Source organism: Apium graveolens, chromosome 6, assembly GCF_009905375.1.
Source record: "Apium graveolens cultivar Ventura chromosome 6, ASM990537v1, whole genome shotgun sequence".
Lineage (NCBI taxonomy): Eukaryota > Viridiplantae > Streptophyta > Magnoliopsida > Apiales > Apiaceae > Apium > Apium graveolens.
Genome location: NC_133652.1, coordinates 22193441 through 22213927, shown reverse-complemented (window position 1 = coordinate 22213927; position 20487 = coordinate 22193441). Strand labels below are relative to the sequence as shown.

General features: G+C 33.2%; 1 protein-coding gene, 1 long non-coding RNA gene and 1 pseudogene across 3 annotated transcripts; 2 read left to right on the top strand and 1 right to left on the bottom strand.

Annotated features, from left to right (window-relative positions):
• The first annotated feature begins 1386 nt into the window (after window positions 1-1386).
• Window positions 1387-3361, top strand: LOC141663643 (uncharacterized). 2 transcript variants are annotated; one of them, XR_012551588.1, is made up of 3 exons: window positions 1449-2568; window positions 2654-2815; window positions 3029-3361. It is a non-coding gene; the product is annotated as an uncharacterized LOC141663643 (long non-coding RNA). The 2 variants fall into 2 exon arrangements; XR_012551587.1 differs by having other exon boundaries at window positions 1387-2815.
• A 2559-nt stretch (window positions 3362-5920) lies between these two features.
• On the top strand, window positions 5921-14799 carry LOC141665757 (oxysterol-binding protein-related protein 2A-like; annotated as a pseudogene).
• Window positions 14800-15265: 466 nt separating this feature from the next.
• On the bottom strand, window positions 15266-19332 carry LOC141665759 (protein NRT1/ PTR FAMILY 6.3-like). The gene is made up of 5 exons (XM_074471739.1): window positions 19143-19332; window positions 18859-19036; window positions 18656-18695; window positions 17998-18563; window positions 15266-16345 (listed from the first exon to the last, which is right to left on the bottom strand). The coding sequence occupies exons 1-5, from the start codon at window positions 19255-19257 to the stop codon at window positions 15472-15474; spliced, it is 1773 nt and encodes a 590-aa protein (XP_074327840.1). The 5' UTR covers window positions 19258-19332; the 3' UTR covers window positions 15266-15471.
• Between the last annotated feature and the right edge of the window lie 1155 nt (window positions 19333-20487).

Genomic DNA, 20487 nt, shown 5'->3' with positions numbered 1-20487 from the left:
ATACTGTAATATAATTGTTGCTAGCTTAAATTGTTAGATTTGGTAATACCTACAATTTGAGGCCATTGGACCCTTAATAGTTCCACCCCCGTGCTGATCATCATCATATTTATATATGTAAATACAGCATTGTTAAGTGTATGCATTTTTTCTTCTAAATTTCTAGATAATTAGCGTTACCATCTCTAATAGTCTAATAAAAGTTGTTGGTTTTATTAAGACATTTATTTCATATTGTTCTGATAATCCTTTCACCAAAGTCTACTTGTAGAATAGTTGATCCTATACACAAAACAAATAAAATTTTAAATACAAAAATAACTAAATGTCAGGCTATCAATTGTTGGACCACTAGCCCATTTGCATTATGTTGCAACTTATTGCATGTAGGGCTGAGCAAAACCGAACCGAAACTGAAAAACTGAACCGAACCGTGCTAATTCGGTTCGGTCATAATTTTTTTAAAAATTTGGTCTATTCGGTCCGGACCGAATAGACCGAAATAAAATTCGGTTCGGTTCGGTTCCTTTAACAAATATTTCGGTCCGGACCGAATAGACCGAATAGACCAAACCATAAATAGTATCATTTTATATTATATACATTTTAGATATATTTTAAAAATTATAATCATAATTTTTAATTTTTAATAATATTTAGAGTAATTGGCAGTTTGTAACCCACTTTTATTTTCATTTTTGCGATTTGGGTCTACATTATTTTCTCTGCTAACTTACACCCTATAAAATTAATTTCGCTTCTATTTACACCCAATTGACGACTTTACATCCAAGATGACCGTTAACTTTAACGGAAGCGGGGGCATTTCAGTAAATTACTAATTAAAAATTATAATCATAATTTTATATTATATATTTTACATATATCTTAAAAATTATAATCATAATTTTTAATTTTTAATTATATTAATTTTCAGTTTTTAATTATGTGTATACACTCTTAGAACTCTACATGTCACCTTACCATAATTATAATTTCGATTTCATATTTTTTAGTTTGAAATTTTTAATAAAAATTTATTATTTTTAAAATTTTGGTCCGTTCGGTCCAAAACCGGACCGACCCAAATTATTTCGGTTCGGTTTGGTCCATAATACAATTTTGGTCCGGTTTGGTCCAAGAAAATATAATAATTCGATTTTTCGGTCTATTCGGTTCGGTCTGATCCGGCCCCAACCGACCGAATGTTAAGCCCCATTTGCAAATAACAAGCAAAAGCTATCTGTAATATCAAATTTTATGAAAAATGCCCGAAAATCAAACCCCCAATTTGAAATAAGAAATTTTTTTCAAAAATTTCAAAACGAAGTTATATTAAAACCAAAAATTTCATGAACCAAGTTATATTAAAAACCGAATTATTTTGGTTTGGTTCGGTTTGGTCCGGTCCATAATATAACTTTGGTCCGGTTCGGTCCAAAAAAAATGACTATTCGGTATTTCAGTCTATTCAGTTCAGTCCGGTTTTGGACCGAACCGACCGAATGCTCAGCTCTAATTGCATGTGTAGGAAAACCTTCTATATTTATATCCTTTGGTCATCTTTGCTTTCTGGAGTCAAATTGGGAACTTTATACTTGTTTGTGCTAGATTTTTCGCTTCTGTAATCTACCTCTACACCTCCAGCTTGATTTCTTTGACGTCTTCGACTCTGAAAGAAACAAACAACAAATTTATCATGTTCAGGTATGATTCATTAAATCACCTAAACGATATATAAGACCAACATCTTGGACGAGCATATTTTATTTTTAGTTATCATTGGTCATTGATAACAAGCTCATCGTTAAATTGATGGTATTGCACTACTTTACATTAGAATGTGTAATCTTAGGAACTATAAACAAAAATTTAACTTCTTTTCATATTTACTTAAACTGCAATTTATTTATAATATACAGGTAGAGGACGAGGTTCCAATACACCTTCCAACAATGTCCAGCAAAGTATTCCCAAGCAGAGAACTTGCGCACATTGCAGGCAGACTGGGTAGACTTCAAATAATTGCCCTTCACAGGCATCCGGATCACGTAGTTCTCGGTCTCAAGGAACAAACCAACAAGGTACATGTACCAATATAAACTTCCTTGGTCATCAGTGCCTCTGATATACTTCTAACTGAGCCAGGCCTGAGTATGATCATCAGTGTTGTTCTAACAAGTCATTCTATCTTCTAGAGGATGAAGAACTAATTAATATCATCTTGTTTTAATTTTTCATGCTGATGTTTTCCCCCATATATAGGATTGCATGTTAAAAAAATAATCTGAGCTTGTTTCTGTTTCTTCAAATATATGCAGTGTCCATCACAATCCGTATTGAGGTAAGCTATACATATACGATTTCTATTCAAAATTTATCAACTATAATTGCTTGACTAGGCCTTGGGTGTTTATGTAACATGCAGTTGGGGTTTTTGTTGCTAAGTGCCTTTTGGAGGTTCAATTTCCCTCATCTGATGGTTCTGGTCATAACTATTCTCAATGATGGTAATGATTCTTCATAATAACTTTCCAATACACAAGTCTGCAAAACTATAATAAAAAGGTAAAAAATTTTATTTTTAATTACAGATGTCTTGACTTCAATAATATATTTATGCATGTATCAGTCCAATGCAATCTTTTTTCAGGCATTATCGTGACAATTTCTTAAGACAGGGTGAAACCATCACTACTTCCAGATAATTGGAAACTTACTGAAATTTTTACAACCGAAGTTGTTATGGGAACCTACCTTGCTTTAATGACTGTCATTTTTTTTCTATGGAATGGCTGATACTAGCTTTTTTGCGGTAATTGCAGCTCGTCTTATTACATATTACAACACTAGATTGTGGAATGACCACTATAATTGCATTCACTAACCACATAACTGCATAAGCACCGGATGACTCTTACAATTATTTACAAATGTCATAATAATTACTCATCACTCAACCGAAATGTTTGTAGATCTATCTGTTATACATATTTTTATCTTTTATATGTCTTCTGTCAATTTTCAGAATCATTTCCATGTAGATGACTTCAACAAGAACAACTACGTTGATGCTCTTAAAACTCTCCCAAGGGAAGAAGCAAAAGAATTGACCAAAACTATAAATGGGCATCTAGTTTCGGCCGTGTGTACCTTCAAGGGGAAGGCCTTGATATGTAGTTGGTGGATTTATAGTAGTTGATGAATAATTGAAGTTGGTTGAATTAATATTTTGGGTTGTATATTGATTTGGTAATGGATTGGATAACTTAAGTACAAGTAATATATTTTTATTTTAGAACAGACAAGTGTTGCCATTGCTATTCCAAATTGTTGGAAAATTTGAAAAATTTGCATATTATGTTGCTATTGTCATAAAAATTATGTTGTCATAGCTCTGGGTGCAGGGTGCCACAAATGGCCTCACATGTGGTGACATGGCAAAGGTAGGCCCCACATATACTGACGAGGCAGTGGAGGGTCCCACATATGTTGAGGTGGCAATAGTGGGCCCCACTTGTGCTGACATGTCAAAGCATTTCCACATATGCTGATGTGGCAAAGGTGGGCCCCACATGTGCTGATATGGCACATGTGATGTGACACATGTGACGTGGCACAGTTGGCAGCTTACGTATCATGTGGGGACCCACTAATTTTTTCAGGATATTTCAATTCAAAGGCAACAGATAACTATGTTATTATAGGATAACAATATTGTTGCTATTGTACTCTGTTTCAACACAAAAATATATGTTGGCATAGATAATTATGGTGTTGCTGTTGACCCCAAAGGCAACATCGAAAAAACCAACACCAAAAGAGTGTTGTCTTTGAATATTTTGGGCCTACAACAACATATTTGGACCTAACCAACATTTTTTTAGTTGCAATAGGCTGTTTGTGGTGTTGTGAATTGGTTAAATAATCGGCCAATTACATTACTTTTATCTTGAACTTTAATATTTCTTAGATACCAAACATGCCAAAATATTATGAAAAAAAAGTTTAAAGTCATCTTTTGAAATTGGCCGAGACAGATTATAGATTAGAGAAGAAACATCACCTCATGAGTTCCTTTTAATCCATCTCCAAAATTTAGTCATCTTTCAAATTTGAGAATCATATTTATATCTCACAAAGACATGATTCATAATTTTAACAGATTGATTATGACGATATCTACAACACCACTTATCAAAAGGAATTTCTCTGGTCGATAAAGTAATATATATAGGTAACCCCGAATAGTAGAGTATCTAAATAAACAAAATTTATATTCGAAAGCATATTCAGATTCCACGCAAATTTCTACTAAGATTCAGATTTTTGAGAATTAGAAAATTCAGGATTCTCCAACATATCAAAAGCAATTTTATATCCACTTTTTAACAGAGCATTCATCATTGTTAGAATAGTATAAGAGAATTTTATCTTTCACATGGTTATCAAGAGTAGGTTGGCTAAGAAAACATCTATAATTAAATTATCATCCCATTCCTCATCACTCATCTTTAAAGCATTAAAATCAATGTTTTCAAAGAGTAAAGATAAATTTAAAGTTTTTAGACCTCGATAACTATAGATCTTTAAACATCGTACTTTACAACCTTCTCCTATCTCCATCTGTATCTTTTCTCGAACACTTCTCTGTCCCAAATTATACCCCTTTAAACAAAAAAAATTAAAAGAAGCTTTTTGAATTTCTAAAATCATAATTCGAAAAATAACTAGCTTTTAGAATACGAACACAAAGAATTAGGAAACTGAATACACCTTCAAACTTATTTACCTATAACTTGATTAAACAATTGAAAATTGCGAAGTCCTAATATACCTTTTCTTTAGAAAAACACAAGTTGTACATTTAGACCGTTGAATTATTTTTGTTTACTCTAATATAAACTACTAATAATAACAAAAGGAAATACCAAAGACACTAACCTTTCTAAGTTTTTTCTTACGATTTTACTATTTTTTGAATTTGCAAAAATACGGTATAATCAAAATCAACCAAAATCAAACACATATGTAACTAGTTGAATCAAATTTTTTTGGTTGCATGACTCGGCTAATGTTGAATCTAGTTGAATCGAGTTGCTGAAAATCGTATTTTTGCAAAACAATTTTGAAAAATAATATTTTTGAGAGAAAAAATATTTTTGCAATTTTTTTTAAATGAAAATACTTTTGAAAAAATATTTTTATCCTTGGATATTTTGCAAAAAAGCTCTAATAACAAGTGGTCTTTGGTAAATTTTTTGAAACATAATCAATAATCTATGATTGTATGCCAAAAATAAAAAATTTAAGTTGGTATTTGCCTGGTCAAATTTGTTATATATGTAGAAAGTTATAATTAAAAATGTAAATGCGTGAATGGAAGAATTATTCTGTTAATAATAATAATAATAATAATAATAATAATAATAATAATAAAATAACAACTTTTTTATGAATTAACTTCTATTAAATTTTACAATAATAGTTTAAAATTTTAAATATTAGGTCTTTTTCACAAATCTTATAATAAAATAAATTTTTTAACTACTATTTAAAAGTAAATTATAAAATTGTGAATGAAATTATTTTTTTAACATTTCGGTGATCGAAATTTTGCAATATATAATGTCCCGGAGTTACTTTTTACTTCAAAAAGAGTTGTTATGTTCTATAAACTTTTATTTTTTTCCAAAAAAGCATCACAATATTGTAAATTTTAAATTATAGCTACTGACGTATTAAAACAGATGAAACCCAACTACTATTTGTCTTCCTTTTTTTTTTGTTTCAAAATCCGACTACTATTTTTCAATCTACAAATCAACCGCATGGTCCACATCTACAAATCAAAACATGTGGGCGAATGTCGCTGCAATTGTCAAAATATTGTGCCTAATGTATGTGGCATGGAATTAATTGATTTTGTAGAATTCGCAAACATGTCGAGGCGATAGTGCGCAACTGCAGTTTACAGAATGGAGTCATATTTGTAGTCGTCGTAGTTGTAGTTTTAATGGCGAAGCTGTATGTTCATTATATTTACACTTGTGCCATCTATCACATTTAAAACATTTTTTTTTAATTTTAATTACATTACTCCACTTTTTTAACCAAACCCCTCCCCTCTTCAAAACAACTCATCACATCTCTTATCTCTTTCTCAAATTATTAATTTTGATTGCTTAATTTAATTAATTTTGTTAAATTAGATGCCAGTTAAGCAAATGTATCCTCTATGCTGTTTACCACTCGAAAACACAGCGATCGGAGCCCAGTCCCCGGAGATTTCCACCTCCGGCGGCATTGCCGGATCTCAATCGTCGACTTGCTTCGCCGGCATTTTTACAAGTGGACCAATTACAGTAAAGGATGGAGATCCAGGTGGTTTGTATTACGCCACGGTGTTGTATCCTACTCAAAAATTCACCGCCACGAAAACTTCGCCACCTTACCGGTAAATGACGTCAGCCTGATCGGTGACGTGTCCTCTTCTCGTCTCGTTAGTTCCTGTAGGAGTAGACGTAATAATACAGAAACTGGAATAATTCATCTCAAGGTAAATAGTATTATTAAACCCTCATGTTTAAATTTTACCCTAGGGTTACATTTTAGCATAAATTTCTAAATAAAGCTGTTATCGAATAGTTTCATATATCTGAGCTACTTAGGTGCAGTACCTAATTACAGTAAATTTCGTTATTACAATCACAAACTCTTTAGCTTTTTGTTAAATTTTTTACTGTTTATATAAAAACTGGGTGTTTATCTACAAGTGGGTCACATCAAACAGGTGTATTTGTTTGCCACGGTGCCCTACATTTTAACATGGGCTCGTTTTAGTTTATACTTTTATCCTTTGGTCATTACATCTTCACAATATTAAAATTCAAACTTGAGGAATTGCCCAAACTTTTTCCTTATAATATACTCCTAATATATTTATATGTAAATGCAACGACATTTATATTGATCAGACGGTAGATCTAAATTCTATAGTTTTTTTGACTTATCTGGGTCTCTGGGTAAGTTTGTGGAACTGTAGAAGAATAGGACTTTGAGACTTCATTTTCAATTGTTGGGTTTTCTGTAGGTTTAGTTTAGGTATATTCCAATAGTATTCTTGTTTTGGTCTTATTTGTTTAGTAGATTTGTTTAGGGTTGTATGAAATATGTATGCTTAGTTCTTGATGCTGGCAGTGGAACTGAGTTTTTTGGGAGTTGATTTCGATTTTTTCAGATCTCTTCGTTTAGGGAGAGCAGGTCGGATAATAGAAGGTTATATATATTTACTGCAACCAAGACTCTTCACTTGAGAACACATTCGAAGAAAGAGAGGTTGGCTTGGATAAGAGCTTTGGTTTCGACTAGATGTCTTTATTCGTTAAGACCGGTGAATGATAATCTCTCAGTGAGACCAATTAATTTGTCATTATCGACTGAGAAACTTAAGAAGTGCTTGCTTAAGAATGGCATCAGTGGGATACTTGTTAAGGACTGTGAGCAGATTATGATATCGGAATTCTCGGATATAGAAGGTCAAGTTAAAGTTCTTTGCGAAGAGCGTTCTAATTTGCTGCACACATTAAGGCAGCTAGAGGTGATTCCTTAACTTGTACTCCTTATCTTTGCGAGTAATACTTTCATAATTGAATTTTGTAGACCTTTGTATATTTAGACAACTTTTGATTAGAGTTAGATTTTCGAGGCAAATAGTTCATTATACATTCTGATTTTGGACAACTTCCTATATACTATTGCTATGAAAAAATTGTCTAGCATAATCGCTCTCTTGTCTGGGTTTACAAGATTTTTCACAAGTCATCAAGTATCCATCCAGCACACTAAGTTAATTGCGGAATAAGTATGTATATAGTCAATAACATAGTTTGTAAATAGGAGATCTCTAGTAATACATGTTGAATTTTCTTCCGCGCATAATATGCATTTAATAGACCTAAAAGGGTGAAATCATGTCATCTCTGTGGATTTAACAGACCTAAAAGGCTGAAATCGTGTCATCTCTGTATCTGCTACCAGTCCCATATGTTCATGATTATATATTGTGTGTTTATAAGCTGTGTACACTGCCCACGCACAAACACATCCTTAATTAATCCTACATATAGTTCTATGGTTTTGAATTTTCTTTGTTGCATACAAAACTTAGAGATGCTATCTTAAGTTGTTGGCATACGTGGAAGGGATCTGTAGTAATTAGCAAAGGTTTCTTTTCAAGTTGGGGATAATATTTCGCAAGTACAGCAAGCTGATGTGACAGCTGGAATACAGTCAATGTAATTTATGCCCTTGTCACTTTGGATATGTGTACTTCCGTCAAATGTATTCTCCTAAATTACATGATATAATATTCTTTAACATTTATCTTAAACAATATGTTTGATATAAAAGAGTGAAGTAATTTTTGGAGAAAACCATAGCTGATGAAGAATGGGTGATTAGGATATTTACCACAAATTGATAAGATTTTCCATAGGGTACATGGTAGCTAAAACAGCCAGCTCTGTGCTTTTATTGAGATCACATGGTTTGGTGATTGAGCTTCACTTGATAATTAGGTATTGAATGGTAAACATATAAATTCACATTTGTTATATTTATCACATAAACATATATAGCAATCACTCAAGTACCTAACAAGGCAACACCTAATAAGTTGTATTGATTAATTGATTAATGTAGAAAGAAAGTAAAAGAAGTTAGGGCATCAAAAAATTTACAAGACATGATGTCATATTACATGGATCAAAGTTTTTTCAGAAAATAAAATAAATGGTGCTAGCTGTGTGCTAGTTTGATATCTTACCAGCTAAACAGATCAAACTTCAGAATACAATAAATGCTAGAATAAATATTTATGTTCAGAAATGGGTAGCTAGCTAGTTTATGAATGTTCAGGGTATAAACTAACATAAACATATCAGCAGACACAGGAAATTGAACATAATTAGATTAAACTCGCAAGACTCTTGTGCTACGTTCTTTTGTTTGTTACATCTATTTAATTATGTTCAAATACATACAAGGCCCTTCCTCCATGAAGAAAACTCTTATATAAAGAACACTACACGCGCGCACACACAAACACAATTTATTTGTAGCTAGACCAGACTACTAACATAGACACTTGTGTGGATATTTTGACCATATTAATTTTCATTTTTCCAACACATGGTTGACTATATTCTACTGATCAATGTTCAAATGCCTAATTGTACTTAATTAACTTCCAAATAGTTGTAAAGGTTGAATGGTTCCATGAATTTTGCCTATACACAATACATATTGAACTTGGCTAAGCATGTGTGTGATTTGCAATTGCAGGCAGCTACTAACTTTGAAGCTGAAACCTCAGGCGCTCCTGATGGTGAATATAACTTAACAAAGTTTGAATATTCAAGTTCAAGTCTAGGGCGTGGAAAATACACTGGTTTGTGCTATATAGTTGATGGTTCTCTCTCTTGCCAAAAATGTTAATTCTCTGTCTCTCAAACTTACAGTCTTTTATGAAGTATAGAAACTGGAAGACCCCCACACACACAAACACACATAAATGCATTCTCTCAATTGATTAACTCATCACGTGTCTGAAATGGATAGTTAATACAAGGCGAAGGGGATCTTAACATAGAAGGTCATTTTTTTTTGACTCTGCATCGTAAAGCGATGGATGTGTTTTTGTCTAATATTTGGTCTATGTTACTTGCGCACATTTGAGTGTTTGATGTTGTTATAGGTCTTAGTTCTGCATAATGTTGCATAAAAGAGAATATAGACCAAATAATTAATACTCTCTCGACTCTCGTGGGTTAAAATTAAAATTAAGAAAAGGATAAGTAACTATTAAATTGAAGTTACAAGCCACTTTGTAAGCAATAATATTGTCCCATGACAGGCACTTTTAGTTCCAGGGGCTTTTGCATTCTTCTCATGTCGTATTGTTTTGGTACACAGGATATAGCACAACCGAATCATCTGATGATGCTGGGAAATAAGAACTTGAGGAAGTGTCGGATGAAGAAGAACCCCGCTATTTTGATACTGAAGAATATCTTCCGGAAGCAACAACTAGTTCTGGGTCTATAGGTGCAGATTTCATGGCTAACCGTATCAACAGTGATAGTCAAAACAATGATATTGGCAGTGTGAGTACCAAAATGGATATCAATGCCTCTGGGTATCCGCCGTTTGATAGGCGAATTAAGCTCCCAGATCCTGTTGAGAAGGAGAAAGGTGTCAGTTTATGGGCTATGATTAAAGACATGGTAGGAAAGGATCTTAGTAGAGTTTGTCTGCCTGTGTACTTTAACGAGCCAATATCAACTCTCCAGAAATGCTTTGAGGAATTAGAATACTCCCATCTTTTAGATCGGGCATATGAGTATGGGAAAGAGGTATATCTATTTATATGACATCACCTTTTTTCTGTGTACAATTGATGCAAGAAAAATCTTTGTTGCCTTTCTGTTTCTTTTGTTTGCTGTAGTTGATCATGATTAAGTCAACTCCTTTATAGTAATAATATAATAGATGAAATATCCTCTGTTACCGGTAGTGAATTGAATACTTGTAAAGCATACAATTTGATATGAAGGTGTTTTAAAAAAACCTAAACCATGTTATTTAATTGAGTAATTCTAAAGGTCCCAAAAAAATTCCCAAAACTTTCCCAAAAAGTGAGTTGTTGGTTTGTGATTGGTTGATTGCTCATCAATGTAATGGACCTCACGTCTGTTAATATGAGTCCCACTAATTAAAACATGCCATGTTTGTTTTGGGAGTTATTTTTGTACCTCTAGCACTACTCTATTTAATTTGCGTAAGAGTATGAATAAATTGATAATATATTGGTATTGTTGAACATAATAAATTGTTAAATATATCTATCAGCTTTTCTAGTGTCTGTCGCCATGGACACATGCTAAGCGCGAAAATTTGTAAGTTTAACTCATTTTGATTGGACACTATTTTTCAATAATGGTGGACCCCCTGCATGCACAAAAACTAGATCAATCAAGATGCGTTAAATTTATAAATTTCCGCGCTTAGACAAACCTTATATCTATATACATCTCATTTTGAGGCAATATTTTTAGAGGTTCAGAAGAAGGCTATCCTCCTATATATAATCTCCTAGCTGTATTTTTTGTACTTAGGGGGCGTCTGGTTCATGGTTAATGAGCTTGGTTAACAGGAATCGGAAACTCAATCCCATTCATTAGTGTTTGAATTTATAATTTTGATAAATGGAATGGGAACCTCATTCACTCAAGGTAGGTAAATCATACCCTCCCCGTCCCTTGGGATTCTATATCATTCTCATTCGATTTACCCCCATTCTCATACCTTTCATTCTCATTCCTAATTCCGATTCCCCGCAACAATCCAAACACCCCCTTAATATATTATCTATAATTCTGTATATTAAATTTATACTATCTAGTTAATATCTTTATGAGCATGCATGAAAACTATGATGTAACTTCTCGCTTATGACATTTGTCAAGTCCAAGCTATTAATGCAAATTAATTGAAGCATATGTCCTCTAATTAGATTTGGTGATTTAATTATCTCAGTGGCTATGGATTATTTTTAACAAAAAGAAACTACAGCTTGTTATATAAAGGTTTTGCTAGACAAGAGCAAATCTTTCAATTCTGTGTCTAGGTAGGAGTTATTTTTATTTCTAATCGAGTTAAACTTTACTTATTATCCTTTTGAACTTGCTCTCTCTTTGGTTGTGTATTATTATTGAAGGGCAACAGTCTTCTGAGGATTTTGAATGTGGCTGCATTTGCCGTTTCTGGATATGCACCTACTGATGGTAGGCATTGTAAACCCTTCAATCCTATGCTTGGGGAAACATATGAAGCTGATTATCCTGAAAAAGGAGTGCGTTTTTTCTCTGAAAAGGTATGTACGTAGACAAGCAAAGAACAAAAGCTTTGCAGCAACCCAACAATGCATAAAATAGTAAAATATATAAACAAATACAAATACAAATAAATTATTGTAGGTTGATTAATTAGAACAGCATGCTCACTTCCCTCAAAAGCTGAAATTTACTTAAAGATATTTTTTGTGAATGGCACTGAGCTTAATCACTCTCTCATTAACGAAGAAATTTATAATAATAAAACGTTACACAGTAATAAACTTGTTTTGTTATAAACTTGTTTATTTGTACTGAACTTTCAATTTTTAAAAACAGGTGAGTCACCATCCAACCCTCATTGCTTGCCATTGCGAAGGTAAAGGGTGGAAATTTTGGGGAGACAGCAATCTTAAATCAAAATTTTGGGGAAGATCAATACAGCTCGATCCCCTTGGAACTCTTACCTTGGAATTTGATGACGGGGAGATTTTTCAGTGGAGCAAGGTGTTGAATTGTAACAATAGCAGGGTTCTTTCTTCTGATGTAGTGTTTTAGTTTCTTTGGTTGACTGTAATCTTAAACATATAAATTCTTACCTCAGGTTACAACCACAATTTATAATCTTATCCTTGGCAAACTATACTGTGATCACCATGGAACAATGCAAATATGTGGTAATCGCCAATATTCATGTACACTCAAGTTCAAAGAACAGTCTATTTTAGATCGCAATCGACGGCAGGTATGTAAGGAGATCAATTGTATCCTAGAATCCTTTTGTTTTGTATTTTTTGGCTGCAGTAGGGTGAATTCATTTCTGTTGGGTTGTTATGGTAAATTAAAATGATTGAAGGATTTATAAAATCATATTTAATGAACAGGTCCATGGATTTGTTGAAGATGATATAGGGGAAAAAGTTGCTACACTATGTGGGAAGTGGGATGAGCACATGTATTATACACTTGGAGATCGAGTTTGTAAGACAAAAGATTTCTCTTCTGCATCTTTGTTATGGAGAAGGAAGGAGACGCCTCCTGATCTTACCCGGTACAACTTGACGCCATTTGCCATCACTCTCAATGAGTTAACGCCAGGACTGCAGGTAGAGATTGCATATTGAATTTTATTTGATATGCATCTCCAATTTCTTTCTTATGCATATTTTTAATTGTCTTTTTAGCCTTATCTGATCCCGAATATTTGATCACGGATTAAGGAGAAGCTTCCACCTACGGATTCAAGACTTAGACCAGATCAACGGCATTTGGAAAATGGGGAGTATGACAAGGCAAATGCAGAGAAGCAAAGGTTGGAGACAAGGCAAAGGATGGTAAGTATCACCTTTTCTTCTAAAAAATCTGAAATGTTATGAATGATGTAATTTAGTGCCTTTATGGGTAAAGGACTGGAGGCGATTTTTTTAGAACTATAACTCACAGAATACAGAGTTAGCTATACATGATTTGCTACATTGTAGGCATGTGACTATGTTTGAAGATAACATGCTTTGTTACCAGTAGTCATGTGAATTGTTAATGATAACTTGTAAGTCTCAGGGTTGTATATTAGATAGCACATTACAATATGTTTCCACTATTTTGTAGTTTCTCAGGTATTTGCTTATTTGCCAACATGACACTGCCTTCTCATCCTAATTCAAATTGACTAACAATATTAAGTGCTTTGTCTAATAGAAGGATAACAGTAATAGTAGTATATGTATTACTAATGACAATTGCACTTCCCTCCTTTCTTACAGTCAAGAAAATTACAAGAAAACGGCTGGAGGGCCAGATGGTTCAACAGAGAAGGTGAGAATGGAACTTTCCGCTATGCAGGTGGTTACTGGGAAGCAAGAGAGAACAGAAAATGGGATGATTGCGCTGATATATTTGGCCAATTCTGTGAAGACTTTAGTTCAACTAACGGGTCTTAATTTTGTGAGGTATACATAATTTTTCTCGGGAATCTTTTAAATACTAAAAGTTGAACTGCTTCATAATCTAATTAGTAGAATGAGTATGCTTTTTGTTAAAACTAATGTAGGACAATTTTATTGTTTATATGTTGTCATTGGATAACAAGAGTCCTATATTGCATATATATATAAATTTTCTCCAGAGCCAGGACACGAAAAAAAGAAGCTATGTCTGGTTATTAGAGCAAAAATATCACATATCCGAGCCCAATTGTTCATGATTCCTAACTGTTGGCCCTAGATCTACAAAACTTGGTCAAAAGGAGATTAAAATCTTTTCAATGATATTTGCAGACTCTCTTCCATTCTTAATTTGTTAATTGATGATAGTTCCTTGTACTACACTAGCCATTGGCTATTCATTCATGTAATAATATAACTCGTATTTATTTGCTTTATAGTCGGACTGAAACACAATAAAATCTTTGAGCTTTAGATATTTTGTTTTGGCTGTGTTTGAGCCATCATTCATTGGTAACATTACACACGTTCTATTCGGACTTGGCTATTAGTGTCCAACATAGATACATGCATGTTTAGGTATCGAGCTCAACAATATTTTATAAGGTTTGCATGTTTTTGGCCCAAACAGAGGCTATAACAATGTGTAAGGAAAGACATGTTTATAGAAAATATCAGGATTTTTTTTGTCTCTCGATGAACACTGGATTGATGGAGCTCTGTGTGAAACACTTCTCCTCTCGACTCTCGTTATATATATTTTAACAGAGATAACCTGTTCTTACATTCTTTCATTTCAAGTAGGTGATCCCATAGGTCCTTAATTAGTAGCATGAAGCAAATAATCATATGTACTACATACTTCTGTTACCAGTATTACGTAAATTTGAAAACAATGCAATCTTTCATCCTCTTTTTGGAGACTTATGGAATGGATACATGAGTTTTATGCGAAACAAATCAATAATTTTGAACTAGATTTCTACAAGGTAGGAGTAACTTCAGTTATTACAGATGGTGAGAGATTTTTGAAGATTTCTTCTTGCTGTTGCTGGGTATGATGAATTATATTTAACATTTGTATGGTGGATGAAGAATCCTCCTGTTGGGCTTGACCACCTTCCATACTTTTTTTGTTTTTTTGCGCCTTAAGTGGAAATTCAGTAGAAATAGTGAGAGATTATGAAAGATATATTTCTTCATAGTATTATAGGTGCCAACTTAATGTTTTAAAGTTTGTATATGTATATTTATGTTCTAAAAATCAATTTGAAATATTTATAATTCTTTGATCGTTATTGTTATCGCATGCGTGTGTATATGTAGTTCCTCTCATAGATTACTTTGGTGAATAATTTTACTGTAGACAAATAGATCAAGTTGTGCCAATATGATTTTTCCTAATTAATTGAAGTTGCAAATTCTACATGCTTAACTATTAATTCATTTGTTGAAATTACACGAAGAAAGATATATAAGTATACATCCCTGTATAATTCCATCCCTGATCTTCCAATTCCATTGATGGATGAGATCTAACACACTCCCTTATTATTTGTACAATATTGCTTGATGTACAACCTTGTAAACTGTAAAGAGAACAGGAAACTTGAGCTTAAACAAAAAGCTTAATTTTAGTGGAGAGCAGATTCTTCCTCTTCCGGTTCAATTCCCTCTTCAGCAAGCCTCTTGTCCTTGTACACATACCAGTTAGCACCAAGCAGAAATAGAATCATATTCAAAACACTCAGAATTGTCAGTAGCCAGTAGAAGTTATAGAGCTTTCCTTCGTTGAGATTATCAGCTAACCATGGCTTATTATCTCCTGTAAACTTGTGAACAATACTAACCAATACGGAGCTAAAGAAACACCCTAGTGAAAGTGTGCTTAAGAATAGACCTGTGCTCATCGTCTTCATCCCTTTAGGACACTCCTTGAGAAAAAAATCTAGCTGCCCGATATATGTGAATGCCTCCCCCGCTCCCACGAAGAAAAACTGTGGGATTAGCCAGAAAACACTTAAAGGTAGGACAGCATTATGAGCATGAACCAAATTATGTTCTCGGGCAACATCTAATCTTTTGATTTCTGTGAATGCTGCAGCAGCCATGGCAAAAATTGACAAAACAAGACCAACTCCGATGCATTGCAAGGGGCTCAAGCCTTGTGGATTTTTTAGGAATTTTTTGGCAAGGGGAATGACGATACAGTCATAGACAGGGACAGTCAAGAGGATGCTGCCAACAAAGAAAGCAGTCATGGAGGCTGCAGGAATCTCGAAAGATTTACCAATGTGACGGTCCAAGGTTGTAGCCTGTGATACTGAAAAAGTGGTCATCTGGGCATAAACTGTCCAAAACATGATAGTGGTAGCCCAGATTGGTAACATCCTAATCACCATTTTAACTTCTTCAACATCAGTTAAAGTAGAGAGAAACCATTTATCTTGAGCATTAGACATGTTAATTTTAGTGTTGGCGTCAATGATGGCAGCCTTATCCAAGAAGCTGCAAGAATACAAAACACAATAAGTCTTGTAGGTGGCAAGATAAACCGGCCAAATTTATTGAGATTGGAATCAGCAATATATATGTGAATATACTATTAATGCAGATACTTGCATCATAGAGTACACGTATTATAATACAGTTGTACTAGTATTTGAAGATGCAACAAAATTGTTTGGTTCAAAGAACTAGAGTATAATAGGTAGTAAAAGAATAGGTGGATTGTATTTATTTATAGGATGGATGGTGTAACACTAATAAGGAGACAATGGGGGGTCGTGAAGATCCACTTGCGGACAGTCTGGATCTCTGCACAACACTACTCCTCATCTGTGACTCGTGATCTTTGATTCCTTTTTAGTTTTTTTGGATCACGTAGATCAGGCCGGAAGCCGTGAAGGTTCATTACATATTACATATTATATAGTACTTCACTATTACTATATGATTGCTACTTATTTATTATTTCTACCAATTGCAGATATGTCTAGTTTCCAGCATGTAAATTACACCCATCCAACTTGCTCCCTCAAAAAAAAATGTATCCAACAAGATTGACTTCATATATCAGTACCTCTTGCACCTCATAATTTTTGTCCCCATTTTCTTATCCATTTTATTTATAAATTGCAAATAATACATTAACTCGATATATTTTTCAAAATAAATTCTTTTTCTGAATACAAAATTCAAATACTAAATTTTTATTTACAGAAAAAAAAATTTGAAAAAAATTGTGAAACCATGTTTAATATACACCTCAAAATACGTAAAAAAATAGAATGAACAAAATAAATAGGATTGATAGTACAATTTATCTCGAAATTTGTTAACTACTGTCAAGCTTCAGATAGCAACGTATCGCATAAAGTGCATAGATAATTGTGAAAGAATATTCAGTTACACAAAAAAAAAATATAATTATTTTTGACCAGGCACCAATTTGGGACCGTAGTATGTGAGATTCCAACAACTCCTATAAAAAATAATAATCCTGACGTTAACTGTATTTTTAATACTCCTATATCTTTAGATTAAAATTCTGGGACTGTGTTTTAGGATCTAGACCTTAATCTTCAGGTTTTATAAACATGTACAGAAATAGATACTTACAATTATTATGTATATTATACTGCAATTATTACTGTATTATTAATGTAATTATTGTGTAATAAATAAGTTATAACAATGGGCTCGTGAGTTCACATGAATCAATTAGTCTTAAGCTGGCAAAGGGGACACGAGAGTAATCATTGTATTGGTTTATTATCATCCATATTCTGGAATATTTGACCTATTATTTTTGAATTTAAGGATGATGCACTATTTAAATTAGCTATCAACCTGCCCCACATCATTATTCATAGAGTAAGTTAGTTCACAGCAGCTTGGTATTTTTTGTGTTCTTGTAGTTTCCAATTATTTGAGTATTCTATTAGCATATACTCGACCCCAACTATACCTGTCATACTAACACTATGCAAAACACTCCGTAGTAGCATAGATATCATGTACACGTTAATACATAGGATATTAACTAGGCGAGCACCCACTTGTTTGGCCACCTCTAATTATAACTTATAAGGCAGCTCATGCAATGATTAAAGATATTTAGCAGGTAAATCATGTGCTTAAAGAAATTAATCACTTACCGGAACTGTTTACTATGCGGTAGCTTCTGTTTCTTCTTGGATCCTTCATTTTCGATGTCATCGATGGTAAATAAAAGTGACAAATCAGATGGGGTTTGCAAATTTCTCTTTCTCCATGCACCAACACAGACAGCAGCAATCTGGGTTAACGGGCTCCCCAGAAGTTTCTTGAACCGGTATTTTTTCGTACCTGATAAAAACACGAGAATCCCGAAAACGATTGCGCAAGCAATAACACCATAACCCCAACGCCTCCCTACATTATCTTGTATGTAAACAAGAACTGTCACAGCTACTAGTGATCCAATACTTATGAAGAAAAAGAACCAGTTGAAAAAACTTGTCATTTGTGCTTTTTCTTCTTTGTTCGTGTCGTCGAACTGATCCGAACCGAACCCTGAAACACTAGATTTTAAGCCACCAGTTCCAAGGGCAGTGAGGTACAGGGCTGTAAAGAGAACAACTAGTTGCATGCCGTCTGCAGATTGGCATGATGGTGAACCCGGATCGCATCTCGGAGGATGAAGACTCGGAATCATGGTTGAGATCGTCAAGATTGTCACACCCTAAATATTTACCGAAAAAAAAATTCAGTCAAATGTAGAAATTATAATTCGAAACTGTAATTTGAATTAATTAGTACAAAAGTGCTACTTACAATTCCCTGGACTGTGGCAAAAATAGCAATGGTAAGGTACCTGTCATAGATATTAACAACCAGAAGACAGATATTTAATAAACAACTTACTAAATTAATTTGTGAAAGAGAATCAAATGACTTAAAGTTAATAAAAAAAAACAAGCTTAAACACATGCGAATATACTATATAATCCATATCTATGTATAGTGAGATTAGCTACCTTCCAAGAAAAGTGTCAGCAACGAAACCGCCAAGCAAACAGAGCATAAAGGAAGTCCCAAGAAAGTTGGTGACTGTGTTGGCGGAGCTTGCGCTGCCTAGATGCATGGTGCTTGTTAAGTATGTCACCAAGTTCACGGCAATGCCTAGTGTCGTCAACCTTTCACATGCTTCCACTCCTATATTTCGACGTGACATATATCGATAAATTGAACAGAATATCCTACGTTACTTGTTATAAAAATATCGATGAATTAAAACAGAAAATGTGCGAAAATGACAAACCTAGGATCATAGCAGCCGCTGTCCAGCCACCGGTGGCGGACCGGACGGCGGGACGGCCTTTGTAATCCCACGCATCTCCGAGAGTTTTATCGGCTTGAATTTCGGGTAGGGCCATGTGTTGGCTTTTACAAATTATGGAGGAAGGGAAAGATAGCAGTTAAGGGCTATAGACAAAAGTGTCACAAGATGATTAGAGCTTATGAAATGTGCCTTTTTATACTGTGATTCTGGAACTAGGGTGACCCTATTGGCCCATCCATACTCACATTATTGTTGTTATTTTAATATTTCTAATATACTACTAGTATATAATTAAACTGCAGTTTAATTGCCGATTCATCCCCTCCACAATTTTTTGTTAACTTTTACCAGAAATCACCTTCAACTACATTAACCACTGGTTGACAATCCCGTGTTTAGTCATTGTTGCCTAACTACATAATCCTTGGCTCATATTCATTCCGACCACATTTTATTTATTTTACAATATGAAATCCAATCATATATATATTGATTGTAATAAGTGTTTAAAAATCTCCGATTTAATCGATTAATTTCTGATTAATATTTTACAAAATACTCGATTAATTTGATTTTAAATCCGATTAATTCTTACAATTTTTTCTTTATTGGAGTATTATATAATATATAATTATTTATTAAACTTAAAATACTATATATATTTAAATATGAATAATTATAAAAATAATGATATAATAAATAAACGTAAGATAATTATAAATAACTAATATAATCATAATAATATATTAAATATTATTTAATATTATAACACATCCGATTTTTACTCCGATTAATCCCAAATTTTCAATTTATCTCAAATCAGTAGCTCGATCAATCTTCCCCATTCTCGATTTTTACAACACTAGTTATAATAGGCAAAGACGGATTCATGTAGAAATCAACGAGGACACGTGCCCCCATGGAATAAAAAAATTAGTAATTTTTATTAAAATTTTAATATATAAATATGTTTATTTTATAAAGTGTCACCACTAAAAAATGTTAAGTGCTCTAATAATACTAGTAAAAATTTCATAATTTGAATAATATTTAAATTTATTTGTAGTTTTTTTAGAGTAATTTATTTGTAGTTATATGATCATAAATTATACATTAAATGGTTAAAATAATAATTTTAACACTTAAATATTAAAATAAAACGAAATATCTATTAAAAATAATAAAATATAATAAATTTTAACACGTTATATAATCACTTAACTACATGATACCCTACAAAAGTGGAGCTACGAATCCGCCACAGACAGAAGTAACGAAGAACACACATTAAACAAGAAAGTGTATATGATTTTTGGGAAAATAA

What these genes read in the sequence shown, in the direction of transcription:
- LOC141665759 (XM_074471739.1), bottom strand. Translation starts at nt 19,257, where the DNA reads ATGGCCCTACCCGAAATTCAAGCCGATAAAACTCTCGGAGATGCGTGG. An exon ending in TTGCCACAGTCCAGGGAATT is followed by an intron (nt 18,564 to 18,655) that starts GTAAGTAGCACT and finishes GTAAATATTTAG; the next exon opens with GGTGTGACAATCTTGACGAT. An exon ending in CCGCATAGTAAACAGTTCCG is followed by an intron (nt 16,346 to 17,997) that starts GTAAGTGATTAA and finishes GTATTCTTGCAG; the next exon opens with CTTCTTGGATAAGGCTGCCA.